The 24,776-nt window shown below is 39.5% G+C and overlaps 2 protein-coding genes across 5 annotated transcripts; one reads left to right on the top strand and one right to left on the bottom strand.

The window, feature by feature from the left end:
• Positions 1–2,644: 2,644 nt before the first annotated feature.
• LOC138046254 (neuronal acetylcholine receptor subunit alpha-10-like) lies at positions 2,645–21,499 on the top strand. Of its 4 annotated transcripts, none has more exons than XM_068892930.1 (6): positions 2,645–2,761; positions 6,405–6,508; positions 15,089–15,243; positions 16,085–16,129; positions 17,040–17,149; positions 19,167–21,499. In XM_068892930.1, the coding sequence occupies exons 2-6, from the start codon at positions 6,439–6,441 to the stop codon at positions 20,377–20,379; spliced, it is 1,593 nt and encodes a 530-aa protein (XP_068749031.1). In that variant the 5' UTR covers positions 2,645–2,761; positions 6,405–6,438; the 3' UTR covers positions 20,380–21,499. The 4 variants fall into 4 exon arrangements, with proteins under 4 accessions (XP_068749031.1, XP_068749035.1, XP_068749036.1 ...); XM_068892934.1 differs by having other exon boundaries at positions 2,651–2,757; XM_068892935.1 differs by lacking the exon at positions 2,645–2,761 and adding an exon at positions 4,081–4,252.
• A 1,990-nt stretch (positions 21,500–23,489) lies between these two features.
• Positions 23,490–23,903, bottom strand: LOC138046594 (uncharacterized). The gene has a single exon (XM_068893200.1). The coding sequence runs from the start codon at positions 23,901–23,903 to the stop codon at positions 23,490–23,492; it is 414 nt and encodes a 137-aa protein (XP_068749301.1).
• Between the last annotated feature and the right edge of the window lie 873 nt (positions 23,904–24,776).

Consider the following 24,776-nt stretch of genomic DNA (forward strand, 5'->3'; position numbering starts at 1 on the left):
GTGATGCAGAGGCCGTGGTGACAGCTGAGTTCGAGCAACCAGCGTGATATTACCAGAAAGATAAATCTGTAATTTAACTTGAAGTTGTTTGTTGTAAAAACACTTAATTATTAATGTTACTAAATTTGCACATTCAAACAAGGAAGCCCTATTAGGGGTTATCAGGATACTGGATTGTTTATTATTTGTATCTTTTAAAGAGCTAGACTTTATTTATTCAAATCCCACAGGTTTACATGCTTCCTTGTTTCGCTCATCCAAAAATTACAAGATCAACAACTTATCATCCTGTCGAAGTCCGACAGTTCCGTAATCCTGGTTTAGTTCCTTGCAAACTGTCTAAATCTGCCGTGGCCAAAATAAGCGACTTGTGGTCAGGAATATACGACCGAAAATTCTACTTTAAGCCTCAAAAATGCGAACTAGGCGAGGTACAGATCTTGTTAGCCTGCTTTATGCAAAAAAAAGTTTGACGCAAAAGTAAATAAATTTTGATATGTTATTTTTAAGAAGAGCAGAAGGGACTGTTTTAGGAAGTGTCGATCGAGAATGTAAAAACAATTTGCCATCAGCAACAAAATTTGCGAGATGAAAACATAAATTTTGTGCCTCGAATATAACAAGTTACCATTTAGGGAGATTTTTGTTGCGTTCAATTTTTCTATCGTACTTTTGGTTGTACAAGTAAAATCGCAAAATCATAGTGACATCGATTTTAGTGGCGGCCTGTGATCAAGTTACCTTATGTTTTTAATATTAACAACTCACGAAACAAAATGACGGCAAGACACCGGGTTTTTGTTAGCTTGCAAACTTAACACAAAGGTCACAATCGTTGATTCTAGTCCAAGTGTCAACTAAAGTTGAGCCTCTTCGAATGCGGCTAGTACCTGGATGAGGGGCGGCTGCGAAGTCCCTGTGACGGAGATAGCTAAAGTTTTAAAGAAAATTGATTTCCTTTTTTATTTTGTTTGGCCGTTGAAGGCTATTTTCTTATTTTCTATAAAATAAAAGATTAAAATAAGATTTTTCAACGATCTTTCAGTAGAATTTCTTTTGTAATTTTAATTACTTCTCTGTCAAAAATTTGCATAACCTCGACAGAGGAAACATCACGCACACAACAGATTTTAGCGCATTTTCTCTCGTTGAATTCCTATGCTGAACATGGGAATTTTTGGTTTTCGTAAAAAACCTTTCTCTATTCGTTAGCAATCACCCTTAAAAATTTCAGAGAAATCGACCGATGCGCGAATATTTTACGTATTTTTTCAATGGGATGTGAGGGTTCTTCGTACTTTCAAAAAGGAGAGTGAAGACAACAGATCTAGATACATGAAGGCTATTTTCTTATTTTCTTTAAAATAAAAGATTAAAATAAGATTTTTCAACGACCTTTCAGTAGAATTTCTTTTGTAATTTTAATTACTTCTCTGTCAAAAATTTGCATAACCTCAACAGAGGAAACATCACGCACACAACAGATTTTAGCGCATTTTCTCTCGTTGAATTCCTATGCTGAACACGGGAATTTTGGGTTTTCGTAAAAAGATCTTTCTCTATTCGTTAGCAATCACCCTTTAAAATTTCAGAGAAATCGACCGATGCGCGAATATTTTACGTATTTTTTCAATGGGATGTGAAGGTTCTTCGTGCTTTCAAAAAGGAGAGTAAAGACAACAGATACATGCAGGCATGCGAGCGAAAAGAACAATGATTGTGAAATATGCATGACGTAAGTGCACATAGTACTCTTCTATTGGTCGAAGTAAAAAACAGTGGCCAATAAAATATGTCGCTTTATTTTCAAGAAAGTTACACTTTCCAGACCTTACAAAAATTAGCTAATGATAACTAACGTTACAACTTGTGGATACGAGGAAAAACAATCGGCCCCCATTCTATAACGTGGGCTGCCCTAGAGGGCATCCCATGGCCACGTAAAAAGCACACTGCCTTTCTTCATCATGGTTATTGTAAAGGTGGGCTCCCACAATTGCACAACGAACAAGCATGAAACTTCTAAAACAAAATAAACTAATGATTTTATTTAAAGAGAGAAAAAAAAAAGTAAATCCTAATATTACGGGAAAATAGTAAATCCTAAAACATGTTTTAAAGGTTTAAAATGCTACGACATTTTTTCTGACTTACACGACAATCAAAAACGAGTTGTGGGCCTATCGTAAGCTTGCCGCATGCGACAATAATTGTACCGTGTAAATCGGCCTTAATTATTGTTTCCCTACGCAAATGACAAGCAGTACGTGCGATCAATAGACCTTTTCGGCTTGTACATTTTGTTTTATTCCCAATACAGATCATGTGATAATACTCAGGAGGCTTGGTCCTTTGTTTTGTTCATTAAAAAGAGTGCATGCAGGCATATTCATGCTTGCATGCCCTCATTTTAATGAACAAAACAAAAGACCAAACCTCCTGAGTATTATCACATGATCTGTATTGAGAAAACAAAATGTACAAGCCGAAAAGGTCTATTATGTTAGAAAAGCCACGGATAGCATGAAATCGGAATGAGCGCTGAATCACTAGTCGGACGACTGGGCGCCGCTCTTTTTACGGCGTATATCTGTCAAATGAGACGTATTACGATTGGTTCACGTCAAAGTGCAGCTGGCCGCTACGGGAGTGGAAATAATTCTATTTCTGAGTATTGGGAGGGCGATAAACTTGCTAAATCTAAAGCAAAACTTCTCTTGCTTGCGAGAAATATCAACATTGAAATTCGCTGCTATGGTAGGTGAGTTGTCCTTTTAAGCCAGTGATATAGTGCGTTTTTTGGTCGCTTAGAAAAGTCATTTGTTTTCGTAACAGAGGGTAGATGTGATGATATCGTCCATAAAACATAATGGTACAACACTTTGGACGCTAATAATTTAACTCGCGAAGAACAAAAGTCAAATGAATGACAGAACGGCAAAAGAGCGCATTCCTCGAGCGTTTAAGAAAATTAAAAGTCAATTATTGATCAAACTGAACGAAAATCATTTAAGTGAAAACCGCGGTGGCACCATAAAGATTAAAACGACTGAAGACTAGATGAGAGGGAGGGAGAAGGAAAGAATAAAAACAAACAACCAAAATCGATTTCGAGCTCCCCTTCGCAATGGACGCGCCGTAAAAAATTGTCAAATTGCTTTAATTTTTATACTTTTTTGACTTTTACTGGAAGGTTTATTTTTCATAAAATTTGAGAGAAAATTGAAGCAACTGGGAGCCGGAGATATTTGAATTAATCCGCAAATTGTATGTTTTAGTGGTCTGTGTGCATTAACGGGAATTCTTTTCCAAGGGAATAAAATAAAATTTAGCAACGATCCCGAGATACCTGCCTTCGCTTCAAAAGACCCACTTATGAACGCTTTCAACAGTAGCGCTTCCGTTATTTGAACAGAGTATACCGCACTACATCATACTGCTTTCTGACTTTATATCAACACACTTTTTTTCAACAAGGCACAGCGGGGTAGCCATGCATTCGTCCAGAAATTTATGTATGCTACTGTATTTATAATGTTTATGCAACACCCTTTTGTGTTCACAGCATATATCTCATTATCATTATTATTTATTCATTTTTCTGTTTTACAACTTAATCTTAGCCACCAGCTGGAAGGTCGGTGAACTACCTTAGCAAATGTCGAAATTCGAATCCTGGAACCTGTCATTGCCTGCCCTAAAATCAACGTACTTATAGAGACCACGGGATTGATAAAACTTGCCTACTACATACTTTATGGATTTTGGAGTCACTAGTTTATTAATGCCGTATCTAGCAGTGTCAAAAACCAATATTTGGCGATTACTCGAAAAATCAGTTTTAGAGCGACCGTGTTTATAGAAGGATATGACAGTTAAGACTTTTTTTCCATTTCATTCGAAAGGCTGTAAGTCAACAATAATGAAAAAAATGCCAGATGGTTCAATTAAAGAGTAAACTTGAAATCCTGAGAGCAGAGGGGATTCGTAGAAAAAAATAATTTCCTCTCTTCGATTGAAGGTCTCTTGAATTTAACTGTGTTTACCTATGGAACGAATCAAAAAGTGTCAAGAAATCGCCGTGAAACTGCAAGAGATCATTTCGACTAAACGACATGTACAGGAAATATGAAGTGACAGCACGGATGAGGTCGCTGAGGCGTATGGCCAGCATCGAAATGAAGATCTCGACTTGTTATCAAGGGAGTTTCATCTGGCCCGTTTTTTTCCAGTTAAAATTCTGGCAATGAAGGCAAGTCATTTGAAATAACCGAACATTTAGGTCTTTCTGAAAAAGTGCTCAGAAGGATGAAGATATCCGCAATATTAGCTGTTTCAATTATTCCACGGGAGACAACTGGAAAAAGAAAGGGAACATTTTTTTAGCATTACAAGTTGTATCATAACACTCTTTTCGGTTTTAGTTGTCACAAAAATTGCGGGTGATAGCAAATGCCGTTTCATCTAAATTGACCGCATTTCATTCTTTATCTAGCACAGCGTGCATCATCTATAGCTACCCATTTTCACTTCGGCTTTCAGAATGGCCTAACGCTTACTGCCAATGACAATCAACCAAGATCCATAGAGAATGCATTTGGTCCAATTTGCATGAATTTGGCTTTAATCTTATTCCGCATACAAGGAAACTAACCACGCAATGACATTCAAAAATTTAAAGACATCTTGAATATGCGAGGTGTCAATGTCCGAAACATTATGTGAGCGAAAAGAAACAATCCCAACAAGTCAACTACCAGTAAGTAAGACACGTTTTTTAATCAAAGACTGAAGAATTTAAATCATTTATTTTTCAACGAGAAAAGCTCTGAAAATGGAAAGGAAAAGCTCTCTTTGCATGGAACAGCTGGGAAAACATTATGCAAGAGAGCACAATATCCAGTACACTTTGTACAAGGTATTGATGATCTTTTCCAAATGAGACCCTAATGAACAGATTAAAAAATATATATCAGTTTGGAATCGAATATTAGCCACACAGGATCAAGGAGAAAACCAGATTTCAAGTTATTAGGCATCGGTGTCAGCAACTGAAGAGAAGTTCTTGGCGTCAGTGAATTGTTTATTTTCGGAGTATTTTACTAGACTTCCATGGTGTAACGTTAATAGAAACCTGGCGACAATTTTTTTTTTAATTCTCTGCTCTTTTCTGGATGGTCTTCTATCATCTGTATGGTGCTCGATCACCGACACAGACCTTGAAAAAGTCGCATATATGGGTATTATTAGTGCAATGCAGGAACAAGTTTCGAACCTCAACGCCAGTGACACACATACACGTCAATCATGTTACTACTTTTACTGAGTCACTGAGTTGACGATCTGCAACGAACGTAAACATAAATCCATGAAGAAGACTGTCACAGTAAATTTTATGCCCAAAATAATAATTTTTCCTTATGGTTTATCGAGACACTTACAGGCACTATCGTTAAATTTAAACGTCCCCAACCCAAAAGCTTATCTAGTTTCTAACTTTAACGACCTAAACTATGGAGCGTTCGATAAGTCAAGTTGTCATGCTCAATGTAGTGTACTGGAAACGGAAGTCGTCAACATCACAGGTGCTCTTTATTATTGGATAGGCAAATAGGAGAGAACGCGTTCAAACGAGGAGCTTGAATTTAGCGACGTAACTGAAATAAAGTATTTATGTTGATGTTGTTAAACGTATTCCCGTTTTTGAGATGATGATGCAATAGCTTAACACAACTTCCGCTTACCTTGATATACCCAAAATTTCAAAAATAAGCCCCGGGGCTTATATATTTCAAAGGCCCTGTTCGAGGAGCTTATTTTTGGAGTGGCGTATCCCAAACTGCATTTCCAAATCGATTGGGCAAGCCTTATTGTCGGAAGTGAATTTACGGTTTTTGCTTTGTTTTAGTTTGTATTTGATGGCAAATTTCCAAGTACAAGCTCCCGGGGGCTTATATTTGGAGGGGCCATTTAAATTAATGGAGAGTTTTTTGTGTTACCGCTTTGGGGGCTTATAGTTGGAGGGGCTTATACATAGAAGGGGAGGGGGGGGGTGCTTATTTTCGGAATTTTACGGCATCGCAGATGGGATTGGAAACTCAGTGGTACTGGGATGAATGTGTAAATAGGTAAACTAAAATTAATAACGTTAGTCCATTTTGCATAGAATGTAGAAAAGGATGGCAAATGCTAGTGTCGTCTGTTCCAAAATCTGCAAAATTATAGGGTACTTACCATAAGTTTGTCCTCTTTAGGAACGACTACCTCGTTCAATTCTCTAATCACGGATGAAAAGATGTTTCATTGATTTGTCCTTTTGACTGGCAAGTCTTATTTTGCGGAACAGTTTCAGTTGCAGGATTGATATTCGAACTCAATGACTAACCTTCTGTTTTGCTTGTCAGACATGATTTCAGTAAATGATGAATACAAGCAAAGATGACGTTTTTACGGCAGAAAAAACTTGTACTTCTATTGTGTCTTCTTACCGGATTGAAATTATCCAAAGGTAAGGTACACATGGGTAGTTCATGACAATAAATTAAACCTGTGAGCCGGAACCGCTTATCAAAAGTATGACTCCCTGCGACCAACAACAATAAGTTATCAGTTCTACTTGTGAAAGCAAGACAGAGTTAATAGTTATCTTTCTACAACTTCAAGGTTAAATTGAAAGCATCTAGCGAAGTGTATTAACTCACTACTCTAAGAGAACTAGACCCCCCGTGAGGGTACACTGGGTTGTTCGTACGATGTAACAGATCTGTCCTTGCGTAATATGTAGCTCTAACAGTGCACGATATTGTTTTGGTATTGTCTATCATTGTAGTGCCATGGTAGAAGTCTTGGGTAAATAGTCTGAGAAGACATGTGGTTACTAGCAAAGTACTGAACCCAGAAAGATTGATGAAAATAAATGTGAAGTGAGAAACATTGGCTTCTGGGCTGACATGTTGACAAACTTCTTTTCACCACAAGTTTAAGCGTGCCCGCTGAGCATCTGACAGCTATGTAATACCGAAGTTCACTGAACTTTATCCCTCTTCGGAGGGGTTAGTGTTTGGATGGGACACCAAAACAATATACCCCTCATAAAAAAGAAGCATCGGACCGAAAATACTATTAACGCTAACAAATGCGAACTCAGCAAAGTACAGATCTTGTTAGCTTGCTTTATGCAAAAACAAATATTGATGCAAAAGTAAATAACTATTGATACACAGTTTTTAGAGAGAGCAGAAGGAAGTCTCCAGGACGGTCGATCGAGAATAACATATTTACGACATGAAAACAACATTAATTTTGAACCGTGAAGATAGAATATAAAAAGTTACGATCAGCGACAAACATTTTGGGAGATTTTTGCTACGTTCAAATAAATCGCCAAATCGAAAGTGACATGGCCGGAATTCAGCGGGCGCCGTGATTAAGTTACCGCGGCATGTTTACTCGCCAAACAGTGAAGCATCTGTGTCAAATGATGGCAAGATACCGGGTTTTTGTAAGTTTCCTTTTCTGTCAAGTGTTATAAAGTTTGACAATGAAATGAGCGAAGTCAAAACAAAGATCACAATCGCACAACTCTTGTTTATGCAAAGTCAAAATTTACTCTCCAAGACGCGTTCGACGTTATTTATCACCAGGTAATTTCATCATTTTGGAAATGGCAGCTACTTTATTATTCATCTGCGTCACAATTTTTCACTGATTTTGGGGCTCATTTTGTTGAAAGTCAAGCACGCTTCCAACAGGCCTGTGAACCCTTCCTGCTTACAGAGCAATACTAAAAAACTTCTCCCATATCATATTTCAACCTTAAGCTCGGAAATTCAATACACAACTTGATATTATAATTCACAAAGGCAGAAAATACCACAGAATTCTTTTCCAGCGAAAAATCTATTGAAACAAACAACATATTTGCTCTTAGAGGCGAGAACCTCTTCCTATTTCATTGCGTGCGTGAAGGCAAGAAACTCAATCGTGTCAAATTACCATATACTTCAGGTAAATACAGCTCACTTTGATTTCGGCTCGACGGGCGATAGATTGTTGTCGAAGTCCATTACTCGTCACTTTTAAGATTCCACCGCCTGTATATCCAATTGCCCTGCCATTCATGAGCTTCATAAGGGTATATTTTGTTCAAAGATCCACTAAAACGCCATTCGCGTTACATGACTTTCGACGCCATTGCCGGTTAAGTTAATCGTTCTACTGTGTCCATCAGAGAAATCTACGCATTTCCCACTACCCTCTCGATCCTAAGCAAATACGCGGAGAAGGCTCTACGCACAAAGCCACCACTTAGCAGGGGAGTGACAGTCAAGACTTTTACCGACACGGAAAAAAATAACAAAAAAACCCACGAAATTAAACACAGATTCAGACTGGGTTTGCCATAGGCAACCCAGTAAACAGTACTACACTCAATTGTCAAAAGAAACGATTGGTAGTTTTGTCTTACTAATGTCAGCAAAGCATCAACCAAAGGCATACAGAAACTTAAATCATGTATAATGGCTCTGCCATTTACAGTACCACTATAACTTGAACTGTACTGAAGCTGATAATCTGTATTAAACACATTCAGCACTTCCGGCAACTCAGTCAATAACAGGAAAGTTTGTCTGGACAGTCTAGATAATCCAGAATACAATTCATTACCAACGTTCATGATGTTAACCAAATCCATTGATGAGCTAATACTTCTCCTGTAATTATAAATCAGTGAAGTAAGAGACATTGCTACACACTGAGTATCTGCATTTTCGCCAAACACTTCCACATTGCCTTGACTATAAGGCGCTTGAATAGTTCTGGTATGATCAATGGGCCCAGGATTATTCTCTATATCATTACACAGATTGAACTCTGTATGATTCATTCTATGGTCAACGTCCTTATAAACAGATCTTACTGAAGTGTAGTTACACTTAACTTTCCGCACTCTTCGACCACAACTTTTAGGTTTTTTCCCTTGATGTGCTGTACACCATTTCCTTTTCATACTCCTCTTCTTGACAGTAGACCTTGGTCTTACAAACATATAGTCTAACTCACGATAAAGTACACTCAACTTGGTAAATAAATGCATGGCAGAAGATTTCGGTACGTTCTTTTTAATATATTTTCGAACAAATTTCCTGAAATTTCTGCTCTTATGCAAGGCTCGTGATAACTGCTTCACTGGAATTCTGCTTGGTTCTTGATCCCTTTGGTGAAGCCTTCTTACAGATTTACAATAAACAAACTTAGCATAGCGAGATCGAAATTGCAAGTCATCTACTGATTCTTTATTATCAATATCCACAATAACACATGGCTGAGCCTCATTCTCAAATATGTTCTCCTGCAAGGCTCCTTTTAGCTGTTTCGCTGAAGCACTGCTTACTTCTCCATCCCTGAGAACAACATGGCGACACCCTTTTAAACATTCACAATAAACCAACTTAGCACAACAAGATTGAAGTTGCCAGTCTTTTATTGATTCTTTATTCTCGACATTCACAACAACAGATACCGATGAGTCTTTCTCAAATTGGCCACAGTCATTGTAAGCATTCAGAATAGCTTCATTCAAGCACAAAACGCTACACCAAGTATGGTAAAAAATGCTAACAACAGCACTAGTGAGGATCATTGCAAACGATACAAGTAATTAATTGCACATGAAATAGCGTTACAGCTCCAAATACAAAGGGATTCAGTAACAGCAGAAAACAAAAAGCCATGATAATACAAATAGACAGAAAATTCACCTTTTTCAGAAATTTAACTAAATGCATCCGGCTAGGCGTACATCTCTGCGACTCGATACCGCTAGCACTAACTTTGAGATCAGGACTTTCTTCTTCAGGAAACTTTCACAGTTCTGTGCTTCTCTCCTTTGGCATTTGGTTTCAGTGCAGTTCACATCAGTGCAGTTCATATCATCATTTTCACATATTTGCTTATTTAGTACACATTTGTTCTCAACATATAAACTTTCTTTCAGTTTGCGGACCAACCCCGGTCAAAACAATCGCTCAACAGCATCTTTTAGTGTGGGTCTAGCGCAAACGGCGTGTGCATAAGTCAGTTGTTTGAGCGTTCCGAGGAAGAAGCTTAATACAACAAAAAGCAATATGCTCACAAACGACATACTGTCATGGGCTACACACTTCACCACAACTTGATCGCGCAAAAAAATGATATTTGGTATGATCACGCTCAATCATATGGTTTTGCCTGTCAATAGATCGTTTTCACTGTCACGCAATAAAAAAATAAATCGAAAACCATCCAGTGGAAAAAGTCAAGAATTCGTGATGTTGTAGAAGATAAATGAAGAAGACACTTCTCCAAGTTTTAGGCCCGTGCGTTTCCCCAAACTTCAGATATTCGTCGAAATGTTTCGCAGAAATTTACAGAGCCCAGTATGAAAACGCCATGTTGGTGCACATCTGTGGTGCACCAATATGGCGGCCGGAAAATAGTGTCAACATCTGTTACTTACTTTGGCTATCTAGGCGATTGACCATCTGTACTGAACAGACAGCTATTTACGTAAGCACTTTTCCTAATGCTTTAAATTCTAAAAAGGCTCAAAACCATGAGATAAATATATATTTCTCAATAAACTTGATCGTCGCCTCGAGTCACGCACCGCTATAACTCAGAAATTCAAAATGCTCTGGTTTCCAAACGAAGCACGCTATTGAGCTTTAAAATTGCAAATGGATACAAATTTCCCGCCTCTTATGCCTGATGAGGATTTAAACTTTCGTGGCTCTTTAGTTTTGGATTTTAGAAAATGATGACGTCACGTGAAAACGATCTATAAGGCGGTATTATACTTATTATACGTAGGATCGAAATTCTCCAATCACAATTAGCTATTTTAACAACTTGTTTCCTCAGAAGGACGTCTCTGAAGATGCCCAATCAAAACATGACAACTTCTATCCTCTTAGTGGTATAAATTGACACAAACAAGCGGTGGCTACTTTCCTTCGTTTATTTCAGGAGGGGATAGTTGATATGTGTCTATCGTTAGAATCTCTCGACTCCTGTCTCGTGTTGCTATTGCACACCCACTAAAATTCGCACATTCTTGGTCGTTTTATTCCTACTCGTTTAGAACCAAACAACTACCTCCTAAATGTCAAGACCAGTAAATGATCACGCAAGCGAAGCCAATGGCGAGAAATAATATTTCAACTGAATAGCTTGAAATAAAATTTGCGTGAAATCTCTCTCTTTAAGAAAGTTAAAGAAATATAAGGGCCGTGTATACCAGGCCTGGGAGTTTATACTCGTATAAATAGTTCCTTTCGCGTATTATGTACGCCGCGTCCAGAGTAAGCCGCGGCTTATTTTCTTATAATCGACCCTATTGTTGCTTTCTCAACTTAACAATAACTTCATTTTACGCAAGAGTGACTATACTGAAATCTTCTTCTGACCTTAATTAATTAAAAACAATCGCCAGCTGTAATCATTTGCCAGAACGATCATACGGTGGTTTGTAAGGGCCATCAATAGTTCAGAAAAAAAAATTCATAATGACACTTAGTAACTGTCAATTGACACTTATTACTGGCATTTACTCTTCCAACTGGCAACGATAGTAACTGGCAATTCACACTTATAAATGGCATTTGAAAACTTATAAGTAGCAATTGACACTTATAACTGGCAATTGACACTTATAACTGGCAATTGTCACTTATAACCGGCAATTCACACTTATAAGTAGCAATTGACACTTATAACCGGCAATTGACACTTATAAGTAGCAATTAACACTTATAACTGGCAATTGACACTTGTCAATTGGTACTTAAAGTGTCAATTGTCAGTTATATGTGTCAATTGACAGTTACTAAGTGTCATTATAGAATTTTTTTTTCTGAACTATTGATGGCCCTTACAAGCCACCGTACGATCACGCCTACAAATTCCTGTCATCTTAATTTAATGCGTATTAAATTTCAACTCACTTATGCAAATTAGTTAAGCTCGAACATTACACAACACAATGAATCACAACGGTTGAAACATCTCACAAAAACCTTTCCAGCGTGAAATTTATTGAAACTAACAACATATTTGCTATTGGAGACAAACAAAACCCTTTCTATTCCAATTGCGTGCGTGCAAACAAGAAACAATCCGTCTCACAAACCATACGATATCCAAATGATAAATTTCTCAGTTCAAGATTAAACTCTTTCCTAAAGAACCTTTTCCGAAGCACAAAATAGACAACAAGCTTTCTTTCCAATAATTCTTCACTGTCACATTTTCAATCATTTTTTAACCTGAAAACTATACAGCTTGACTACAAATTAAATGCAAATTGCCAGACAAATAAGATGCCACTTCGCTAAACACTGTGATACATTCAAGACGTTCGATTCCTTTTACACCCATACTGAATTTCCCACTTACTGTCAGTGTTCTACATACCAGCACAGTTTATAAAATAAGATTAGAAACAACGCACACTTTCTCATACCCGACAGCAACTGTTGTCGAAGACCATTCCTCGTCGCTTTTAAGATTCCAGATATTTATTTTCCTCTCCTGTTTCATTACTCCAATTGACGTTCCATTCTTCATCTCATAAAGGTATATTTTTTCCACTAAAACGTCATTCGCGTTACAATCACTTTCAACGCCATTGCAAGTTTAATAATTAAATGTTCTCCTGTGTTCACCAGGGAAATCTACACATTACCCCAGTCCCCTCAAAGCTAACAAAATACGCACAAAAGACTCTATACACAAAGACACCACTTAGCAGGGGACCGATAGGCAAGACTTTTCCCTACACGGAAAAAAAAAACCGAAAAAACCACGAAATCAAACACAGATCTTGACTGGGTTTGCCTACTGGCAACCCAGTAAAAAGCTTTAAATCACGGTGCAGCGGTGGTTCAGTTGGTTGAGCATCGAGCTGTACACGCGGGCGGTCGCGGGTTCGAACCCGGCCGGATCAGCACTCAGATCACACACTATTCGAGAGAAGTAGGGAATGGAGTCCCCTGTGCTGTGGCTGTGCTGTTCTCTTCAGCAGAAGTGTGCGGCTTAACAGAGAGAGCCACAAGTCAAAAGGACTTCGCCGAGTTCTGGAACATATAGCTGGCGATTTAATTTACTACTCTAGGAGAAAAAGCTTGAAACTTGATTATTCAAATATATACAGCAGAAGTATGTAAAACCATTTCCTCGGTGTGTTATTCATCGTGGGATAAAAAATATATATCAGTTCAGTTTCTGCTGCAGAGAGACCACGCCATACCAACCCGTCAGTTTTTCTCGATACAGTCAAGAGAAAATGAGGGGACAGAGAGGGAGGCTCAAGGCGTTGGCCGGGATATGTTATGTCCACGAAAGTTATTTTTAGATGAGCGGTAGTCTTTGTTCTAGCGGAAGTCTGTCTTCTGAGACGTCCGCATGCAGTCTTGCTTCGCTCTCAGGTTATTAGTGAAAAGAGAAAATGATGGCGCACGTGAAAGGCTGATGAATATATATTTTCTTTCAAACATCGGACCGAGGTTGGCCTGCATGCGGACGTCTCGGAAGACTTCCGCTAGTCTAAAAATAACTTTCGTGGACATGACATATCCCAAGGGCTGGAGCGGGAGCCTCCTTCTCTGTCCCCTCATTTTCTCTTGATACAGTAGAAATTGAAAACCGTGAAAACGTCCGGGCTTTAATTGTGTTTACAATTTACACCTTTTTGAGTCGATGGCCAAAAATGGTTACCTCTTGTAGCCTTTCCTTCCTCTTTGAAGTTGTTATAGGCAAATGGAAGCTGACAATGCACCCCTCTCGGTGTTTTTATCTTTTCTTCCCAAGGACTCAGGAGCCAACAAGCAAAGGCAGCAATTATTTTGAATAGTGTTACAGCTCTCGTAAGCTGGATATTATTCTATTGTTTTAATCTAAGTTATTGTTTCGGTTTATTCTATTTTTTTTTTTCTGTTTGGGTGGCAACCCCACAACGTTCCCCCTTACGAAATCTGCTACATGATCCGATATAATTGTCACTTATGTTCAGAAATGCTGGTGAGCAGATGCAAGCCCCTTTTTTATATCCAACATGAAAATTCCCTTAAGTCTGATCATTTGCTGCCACTTTCCAACAATTCTTTGCTCGCATCTGACGTCACGGCGGCCATGTTGTTGGAAAGGACAATAGCGAAAACTTCTTTTGGGAATTTGAGTGAAAAGATGGTTGTCAATCACGTGATAAGACGGCCACGGTTGGTGTACTAAACAATGGCATCCCAAAAGAATTTTTCCCTATTGTGCTACTGTGCACTAACATGGCCGCTGTGACGTCAAGTAATGTTGAAATCGTCTCACTTCCATGCGAGCACGTGATATGAAAAACGTTAGTTTATTTTGACACGAGGTCGAGTTGTTGTTGTTGTTAAGTCGAAACCGAGTCATAACCGATTTGAGTCAATAGTCGAGAGAAGTCGAGTCGAAAAGTCAAGAAAACGTGTACGGTTGAATATTCTATATTAAAGTTTATTTTTAAAGGAAATTGCGAGTCGAACATTCATTACAAGTAAAAACCAGCTATTATAATGTAAAACTCGTGCTACATTTTTCTATTGTTTTGGCATCAACATGGCCGTCTTATCGCGCGAGTGCAATCAAAGGATATGGTAAGAGTACGGGAGAATTGGCCCTATTTTCTGGCGAGGGTAAATGAAACTGTTTATACTTGAGTATAGGAGTTTAGGGAACACTGTTATGATGACCCAGTGATGTTGAAGTTGCAGAGAAGAACAAGGGGGCAAATTTCTTGACGCTTATCATTCAAAATCGTCGTGCGTCTAATTATGTGCCTTTCTGGACATATCACCTTAAGTTTTTCTATAACTGATAATCTCTGCAATTCAGTTCTATTGATCATGTGGTGGTTCAAATGACTGTTGCTTCAGCAAACTGTCAAGGTACTTCAAAATTCAAATTTCGAGGAGAATTCAGCATGATGAGTATGCCGCAGGTAAATATCTCGCCTTAGAAGGGTACAAAACAGTAACAATTTTAACATTTTTCCCACTCTGATTTTTATGTTTTGTAGGGTATCTGGATGGTGAGAATCTAACCTTTGACCAAAAGCTCCATAAACGACTGTTCAACAGCACGTATTATAGCGAGGATCTTTTACCTCGAACTAATCATTCAGTAGCAATTGATGTCTTATTTGGATTTGAACTTATCAAAATCGTAGATGTGGTAAGCAATTGTCTTTTTGCTCTGGCATGCAATAACTCCAAAGACAACTTCCATTTCCGACGAGTCGACTCCCAGTTCCGAAGACTTATCGATTTTTTCCAAGGATGAAGAAGGGACTGATTGCTACTAAAATACTCCTCTGAGATTTAGCAGAATCTTACAGCAAAGAAACAAACATTTCTGATGCAAATTGGCTGAGATATCCTTTTTCATCATATTTGATCAAAATGTGGTTGAGTGTATGACGTCATCACTTGGCTAATTTGCATATTTTAAAAACTTGAAAATCTCTGGAACAAAAAGAGATATTTGAAAATAATAAAGAGCATTTTTCTTCTCATGCAGGCTACTTATTTATGTCTTAAAATGGCTTCGATAGAAAAGATGAGATTTTCGTCATAGCGGCACTTTAAAGAAGTCATTAAGTTGCTTTGCTAGGGTCGTTTTCAAATTGTATAAGGGAAAACGATGAATCCATTTTAACTCAACAAGGCTACCCGACTAAATTTGCGACATCTGTGGCAGAGATATTTGAACTATCTTTGGACAGATGTTGCAAACTGTGATTGGCTTCAAGCAAACAGAAAAAAACAACAACAACAACACAAGACAATATTTTAGCCAAGTTGTAGAAAAACCACTTTGTGGAAGAGGATTAAGTAAGTGATGTTCCTGCTTTCACTTCTTGTTTTGGCACACTGCCAACGTATTAGAATGGCAGTCATAACCAAGAGGTACAAAATTAATTAGCTTGGGAGTGTCCTTCCCCCCTCCGCCGACCATAGAATGTGAAGCGGGAAAAATAGAGATACAAAATACCAATATCTCATTTTCTCAACAGAACGCGAAAGAACAGTCCATCACGGTACATGGATGGGTGCATCAGGTATGTGAAATGGTAAAAGTCCCTAGAGGATGTAGAGTACAAAGTGGGGAATTCAACCTTCAGCGGCATGCAAGGTCTCTGTAAAGAGCGCTGTCATAAGACACAGGTCCAACATAGAGTTTGCATCGATTCCGGCCGGTCTCCAGCAGGCACTTTCATTCCGCTGTAGATGTTGGCCTCTTGAGATTTCCCGGCATGGAACTTTACTGAGGCCCTCCCAGGGGTCTTGGGGAAGAAGGGAACATTGTTAATTTGAAATGGGGAACAGGGAGACAAAGACAAAATATCTTAGGGAACAAGAGGACATAAACTATTTTAGGGATCAAAAAGCAAGTAATTTCGGGAACAAGGGAAAAAGGAACCCCCCCCCCCCGCGCTTTTTTCTCCTAAATTGTTCCTTTAGGGATCTGCACTAAGCACCCCTCCTTGGCTCTCAGAATATGTTCCATTCATTCATTCTGCCTTCTTTTTTTAATAGACTTTGTGCAAGTGTTTCACTTTTCTTGCCCTCTTTTTATCACTGCTTTATTCGATACTTAATCCATTCAGAAGATTCGCTCCATCTTTCTCCAAAGTCACATTTTAAACGCCCCAGGGGATCTTTGATCCTTTTTTCAGTTGGTGTTCGACTAAAGGCCAACAAATTGAGAGGCAGTGACATTTGACAATGATCAAATGTCTGAGCGAAGAGGAACCACGACTAGAATGCACTGCACTAATTCTTTATTATCACTAGTCATACATGTTTATTCAGTGACCACTTTCATTTTGGGCGTGCAGAGGGTGAATTGATTCTTTGCGGAAGAATACACTTGAGTTCCATCACTTACAGTGCAGATGCAGCTCTTAAAAACATTGATTCGAAGCGAAATTTCTTAAATTTACGATTTCGTTTCTCTTTTGTTACCAGCGATGGCACAACGCCATGATGACTTGGAACAAGTCTGAGTTTGGGGACATAGATCTAATTTATGTAGAACCGAAGAAAGTCTGGGTTCCAGACATTGTGCTTTATAACAAGTAAGTGAATGGAAGAAATGTACATACTTTTTTCATTGAGTTCTTTCACGGAAACACATCAGTGCGTCCAACAAATTCAGTGACCTGCTCCCAACTATGTGGGCTCATAGCAAGGATTACGTTTTTGCAAACGTTGGCCATGTAGCACTTATGTTTGAACTGACTTATCTGATTTAACTGGTCAGAGTTTTTCTCTGTCCTTGTGTGGGCCCATTTCCATCAGTAGGGCTAACGCTCACATGGTTCATATGGGGGAGAAACTTAGCACTTCACATTAAACTCTAATCAGTTAAGTCTGTTCAAACATAAGTGCTACAAGGTCAACGTTTATTTTGCATAAACGTAATCCTTCCTTGTACTTGTACATGTTCATTGCCGTGACTTTAACATCGTCATTCCCCACGGCCTGCTCCCGTCTGACCTTGTAGCTCAGTCGGTAGAGCAGCGGTGATCTAACCCGAAGGTCGTGGGTTCATTTCCCACCCTGGTCAGAGCTTTTCTCTGTCCTCGTGTGGGCCCATTTCCATCAGTAGGGCTAACGCTCACATGGTTCATATGGGGTAGAAACTTAGCACTTCACATTACACTCTAATCAGTTAAGTATGTGGGTTCATAACTCATCTGGCAGAACATTGCATCGGCATTGCAGAGGTCATGGGTTCGAGTCGTGTTGGAGCCAGCCGCTGAATTTTTCATGTCTACGAATGCGAGCAATGAGATGCCCGCCGAATTTGATGAGCATCACATAGTGTCCATGAAATAAACGTCACAAAGTGTCCCCTTACCTTTGTCCTAAACTTTGACATCCCTTCAATCTAGAAATGCAGGGTCCTGACGCCACAAAAGGTTACCTCTAACACTACTCCTCAACAAACTTGAACAGATTTGAAAACCTCAACTTAATTACAACACGAAAGCTAACATTAACCCTGTTGTTGAAGTATGAAATCGACGCTTAAACTTAACGGGGAACTTCGTGTCGGTTACAAAAACACCAGCTTGCAATCCTGGACATGGGTGCTCTCAACAACCAGGCAAGGACACAATGCGAGCCCACATATATATTATGAAATGATCACAATGGACGAATTTCTTTGGTTTAATTCGATTAGTGCCACAGATGGCTTATTTCCAGACTTGTTTTATAAATAACTGCTTCAACTCGAGATAGCTCTTTGCCTTTCATTTCAACACGATGTACGAATGGAGTGGCAAAACCTGTCATAATTCAGTGTATATGTCACTGTGCTACAAAGAAATAAACAACACCAATCGTATCTCCTAGCCATAATCACTCTACAAAAATGTTGTTTCAGGTCTACAGGAAACCTTTGGCTTAGTTGTGCATCAGTGGTACAGACTTGTAGTCTTGACCTGTGTTTTAGACCCGCCTAACAGAACCTGGTTGATCAACAAAGTCACCCTTATTATTATTATTATTATTATTATTATTATTATTATTATTATTATTATTATTTTATTATTATGATTGTTGTCATCATCATCATCATCATCATCATTATATTATTATTACTATTTAATTTTTTTTCATTAATCCTGAATGTCTTTATAATAAATGCGTATTTCGCATCTGACTGGTAATATGAGTAGCAAGCATATCAAATCCCTTAATATAAGGAGAAATCATGAGTGATAAGCACCGTGACAGACCTGGAGGCCGACGACACTTGGTATGTCCAATAAAAAAAAATCATCTCACATCCCATTTGTGGTCATTCCAGGAATAAATATATACCCGCTGTTTCCTGGCTAAAATTTCAAACACATTTCATCTGGGTTTCATCAGGCGTTGGGATGGGATGGTCCACGGGTTGGGATGAAACCAAACGACAAATGAAGACGATCGGTTCTACCTGGACATGAGGAATAGAGTTGCCCAAAGAAAACTTTCACAGGTTATAGGATTGGTCTGGTGACCTATTCGTATGCTTAAGTACTGGCTCGATATACTTCTCTTGTAGTTTTAGATCTAAATCAAAATATGACTCTTTTACAGCAATGACGAACAAGATAGATTTGCTGGTGGTAGGAGCAGCTTTCGCAGCGGAGTTGCTTTGCAATCCAACGGCACGTCAACCTGGAACAATCCCGCAACGTTCAAGAGTTTGTGTCGAATCAATGTGACGGACTTCCCCTTTGACATCCAGACCTGCGAGCTCAAGCTGGGTTCATGGATGTACGATGAAAAGACGCTAAACATCACTCCCATGAAAAATTACAAATTTCCATCTGAGCATTTCCTAAGAAATGGCGAATGGAATATCTATAGCGTCAAAATGAAGAGGCATAATCGGAAATACCAATGTTGCGTCGATCGGTATGTCGACGTCACTATTACAATAGAGATGGGACGAGAAAGCATGGATTACGTAATAAACTTAATTCTTCCCTGCTGTCTGATATCGTCCATGATCTTTCTTGGATTCGTCCTTCCTCCGGAATCGGGCGAGAGAATCGGATTGAGCATCACCGTACTATTAGCCATGACAGTTTTCCAACAACTGACATCCGAAATTATGCCATCGTACGACTTTCCAATATTGGGGCAATATTATTTTGCCATAATTCTGGAGATTGGAGCATCCGTGGTGGTGACGACGACGATTTTAAATTTTTACCATCGCACGAATCGGAGGATGCCTGTTTGGATGAAGAAGCTAGTGATGGAATGGCTGGCTGCCCTGGTGATGCTCACTGATACTCCAGAGAAACGAAAAATTATGCACCGGAAATCCACTAGGAAAAGCCGACGGAAAAGCAAGAGAATCATCTGTAACGATAATGGAGTAACAGCGTTAGGCGATGAATGTAAGGAGGCGCACAATCCCGGGTTCGCAGTCGCGTTCGGTGATGCTGTGTATTCGTGTGGGCAAAGTTCTGAAAGCAATGGTATGGAAATGGAAAATCTTGGTTGTCCAAAAAATTACAGAATGAGCAACTTCCAATTTAACTCCCACGAGGGGCTTGGCGATCAGACAAAGGAAGAAGCTCGTCCTTACAAGGATGATGAGGGCAGTTTGAGCCAGGACGAACTGGCAATCAGGCACTGGGAATGGACTCTAGTCGCCAGAATTTTGGATCGTTTCTTCTTAATTGTGGCAATTGTTTGCGGCATAGTGACGGTTGCGGCGATATTCCTGCCTGCCCCGAAATTATGGCGAGAATCACCCCTCTTAACAACGGACAATGCTAGATCAATGGTTGACTAGGAGACACCGTAAAAGACAATACATTCACCACAATGAACTCCATTTGACAAAATGCGCCCAAGATTTTGAAGTGCTGCTTCCCAATGAATAAACAAATATAGTAAATAAATAAACAGTAAAATAAAACCAACAATGGTCATAATAATAATAATAATAATAATAATAATAATAATAATAATAATAATAATAATAACAAAGATGAACTTAGAACTTGCAGTACGATCCAGGATTTCCAGGATGATGTTGGAGACATGAGAAACAATATATCATTTTTCGTCTATTGGCTGTGGACAGCTGGCATTTCATTTATCCATACTGTAAAGGAATCCTTGCTGACACCATCGTTTACATTTTGTTTCATTTTCATAGGAGCTTTCTCACAGAAAGCACTTTCAAAAAGTAAAAGAACTTGTTAAACCTCCAATTTTGAACCTTTTAGCTTTCATAACGAGCCAGTTATTAGCTAAACTGATACATTCTCTGAGGATTATCCGGTATACCGCAGGCGCACCCAACGAGAATATAGTTCAAAACCACTTAAACATAACATTGTTAAACGTATTTTAGTATTTAAACGGTAGATACAGACATACTTTTATCCACTAAAAATTTTTCATCTGTTCGGATAACCTAGCTGAAAGTCTAGTGATCCGAAGATTATTGAGATCAAAACTTACCTTTTCGAAAATTTCAGCCAGAAAAAAGGGGTAAAAACCCGTTGAAAATGGGCGATTATACTATGTTTTAGATGTTCGAAAATCCTACGACAGACAGGCAAGCAAGGAAATTTACAACAAATATCACGAAAATTCTAGATCTCAAATCATCTTCTGCACAGATATTTTCCGAAAATTGACGTTGGGTGCCTGCCTCTGATACCGGGTTTAAATTTTCAGCGATTGTGCAATGTACCGTCAATAGTCAGTACTTTATTCTCGGCTGACTGATTACAAAACGTTAGCCTTATGCTAATGAGGCAGAAAATGTAAACAAAGATTCCCCTATACAATAATTAAATATGAAGAAAAAAAACTGACTTCCACTGACTTTCAGGATTCCTTCTTACTCGGGAAAGATTTCTAAGATGGCAATGTTACTCGCACTTAACAAATGAAACATTATACTAGGTCAGTATTTCCAACAAACAAATTACCATGGCAATAGAAAAGTCCATTGAAATACATTTCAATGTCTTAACAACCGAGAAAAAAAACATCCGGATTGGGTGATACAGGTTTTAATAATCGAGGAATCTGCTACATGCATTGGACCCATTCAGTAAACATTTCGCGATGCGACATTCGACATTCGAATTCACAATGCTACGTTCGAGTTTCATAATTCTACATTCGAGTTCACAATTCTTCATTCGAGTTTCGCTTTGCGATATTACTCTCGAAAGCGCTACTGCTTATTCATCATGATCATTCAACATGCTTGCAAGATTTAGTCTTACCATTTTAAGGTGGGCAGACGCGAGGAGTCATGTTGCAGCGACAAAAAGGTGTGTACTACACACTGAGGCGACATGCTTTAGGGCCGTGTAGCGGGGACATGTATTAGTTTTTGGATGTCCTGGAAAATCGCACTTTTTTGTGGAGAAAGTGTTAGATCAAACGCGGTTAGGAAAAAACAAATAATGGAAGATTTCTGCGGCCGTTACAGCGATCATTGGCAAATACAATCAACTCTCCGCTAAGGGACACTCTCGTATGATCAAACAGTATAGCGCTTTCGAGAGTAATGTCGCAAAGCGAAACTCGAATGTAGAAGTAAAACTCGAATGTAAAATTGTGAGCTCGAATGTAGAATTTATGCCGGAAACTCGAATGTAGAATTGTGAATTCGAATGTCGAAACGTGAAACTCGAATGCCGAATCGCTAAGACCAACGATGAAATGTGGAACAAACATAACATGCGAAAGTTGAGTTTTGGCGGGAATATAACGCCATAGGAGATACGTCACCTTTTTAAGAATATTGGACCAATACCCTTCCCCCCTTACTCTTTCCATCTAACCCCTCCCCCCTTACAGTGTTTTTTTAATGGCCAAGACGTACTTTTTCCGTCACCAACTTTGAATGGGGGAGGGGAGGGGAAGTGCAAGTGGAAAAAGTGTAACGTAAAGATGAATTTTTCTCAACCACTGATGTCGCTCATTGAAGCCCTGCAACAACAAAGGTACACTAGTAAAATCAGAGGGTTTAACCCTTTCACTGCCATAAATGCCATTGACACTTTTATAGATTTTACTCTAACGCCACACGAGTTTACTCGTAAATGGGGAAAGCCCTTGGCGGTAAAAGGGTTGAATTAAAGAAGTTTAGACCATGGCCACAGTCTGGGAGCATCTGTAATCCCGTGGGAATTTCGTGAGGAAAGCAAGCCGCCTATTTAGGTGTGTTAAGGAAGCCCTAGGGAACATGCTAAATGTTGTCGGCAATTTTCTCACCACGGAAATGAGGCTTGGCAACCTCGTCCCAGGGTACTTTTTCCTGGCTTTGGGTGGGGCAGCCAGGGAAAAGCGCCCTGGGAAAGAGGTTGGAGGATTGACCTTCAAATTCTTTGTAACCATCGTCAATGGTATCTCACACGTAGCAGTAATAGAACGGATCACGTGACCACGCTAACGAGAAAACGAGGCTGGATAACATAATGACATGTAGCTTATGTTTATGACTACAGATTGTCCCAATATCGCTTGCACTTTCTAATGCAGTGTAACTGAGACAACTCTGTAACATAACAGTAATAAATCTGATCTCGTGTCCATTATAACGTGTAAAGGAGCCTTTTTTCGTGAAATGCTTTGTAGCATATTTTGCACCACTTACTTTCAATCAGCCAAATGTAATTTTTTGCCCAACTACCTGACAAGGATAAAGGTATCCCATTCATCTCCCTCGTCTTCCTCCTCCTTCTCTTCTTCATCATCATCGTCGTCATGATCATCATCAACATTATGAACATCAGACAACTCATGGTAATCGTCATCGGCATCATTATCACAGCTTCCATCATCTTCAGCATCATTGCACTGAACTGCAGACATCGGTGCATTTAAGTCGAGCTTCGCGACGTTGAAATCATTCAGTAGAACTACTTACTACTACTTATCCTCATCGGGCCCATGAGGACTCTTAAGGCCGGCCAGAAGATTGCGCCATCCATCCCGGTCTGCCGCCGATGCGACCGCAGCCCCCCACGAATGCCATCCCAGCTGGTTTCTTTCTTTCTCCACAGTTCTTCTCCACGTTTCTCTCGGCCGGACTCGCCTCCTTTTACCGTCAGGTGCCCACGTTAGTGCACTCCTCGAGATTTTACTAGGACTAGTCCTCAATATGTGTCCTATCCATCGCCATCTTCTCACTCGTACAAGGGCTGATACCGGTGTACTCCCTGTTGCTTCATAAAGATCTTCGTTGCTAAGATGGTTAGGCCAGAATCTCCTCAGCACTCTCCTCAGGCATGTGCGGTGAAACACATCCAGTTTGTTGAGATCAGCTGTTGTCACTCTCCACATTTCGGCTCCATACAGTAGCACGGAAAGCACATTCGAGTTCAGGATGCGCAGCTTGGTCTTCTCGCTGAATCTGCCTGACCTCCAGATGTTCTGAAGTCTGGTGAAGGCAATTCTAGCTAGTGCTAGTCGCCTCTTGATGTCCGCTTCTGTGCCACCAAATTTGTCAAGTACTGAACCTAGTTACACGAAGGATTCCATATCTTCCACCTCCTCTACTTCTATCCTTATGTAGTCTGAGTGTGCATCTGTGGTTCATCCTAAGCGTCTTTGTTTTGCGCGGGCTGATCTTGAGCCCGACAACGCCGGCAGTGTTTACTAGTCTATCAGTCTTCTCCTGGAGATCAGCAAATCTGCTTGAGATCAGAGCAACATCATCAGTATAATCCAGGTCTTCTAGAACTGATGTAAGCTTCCATCTCAGGCCGCGTTTCCTGTTGTTTGTGTGCCGCATGACCCAGTCAATGATCAAGACAAAGATGAAGCCAGACATCACACACCCCTGCCGCACACCGCTCTTCACTTCAAACCAGCTAGAATACCTTCCGCCTTCTGTAACACAGCTTGAGCTCTGATAGTATAGTGCCTCCTTAATTAGATGGAGGATTGCATCGGACAGCAGCTTCTGGCAATCCCTGTAAAGGAACCCGTAGAGATATGGTGTACAGCTGTACCTCGACAGAAACCATTAGGAGGCTGATACAAAATGGTTGCTGCATGCTGTTGATGCTGCAAACTCGGGAGCCACTACTATCAACATCATCTAACCTGACACCGCCATGCACGTGTTTGTAGTATTCCTCAAGGAATTTCCAGAAATAATAATAGCTTTGTCCATAATGTTCGCTTAGTAAAATATATTCTATATACAAGGCT

The sequence above is a fragment of the Montipora capricornis genome, chromosome 4 (assembly GCF_036669925.1).
Source record: "Montipora capricornis isolate CH-2021 chromosome 4, ASM3666992v2, whole genome shotgun sequence".
NCBI lineage: Eukaryota > Metazoa > Cnidaria > Anthozoa > Scleractinia > Acroporidae > Montipora > Montipora capricornis.

Coding starts and splice junctions, on each gene's coding strand:
- LOC138046254 (XM_068892930.1), top strand. CDS start 6,439: ATGACGTTTTTACGGCAGAAAAAACTTGTACTTCTATTGTGTCTTCTT. Junction 6,509..15,088: donor CGGATTGAAATTATCCAAAG/GTAAGGTACACA, acceptor TATGTTTTGTAG/GGTATCTGGATGGTGAGAAT. Junction 16,130..17,039: donor TACATGGATGGGTGCATCAG/GTATGTGAAATG, acceptor TTTTGTTACCAG/CGATGGCACAACGCCATGAT.
- LOC138046594 (XM_068893200.1), bottom strand. CDS start 23,903: ATGTGGAGAGTGACAACAGCTGATCTCAACAAACTGGATGTGTTTCAC.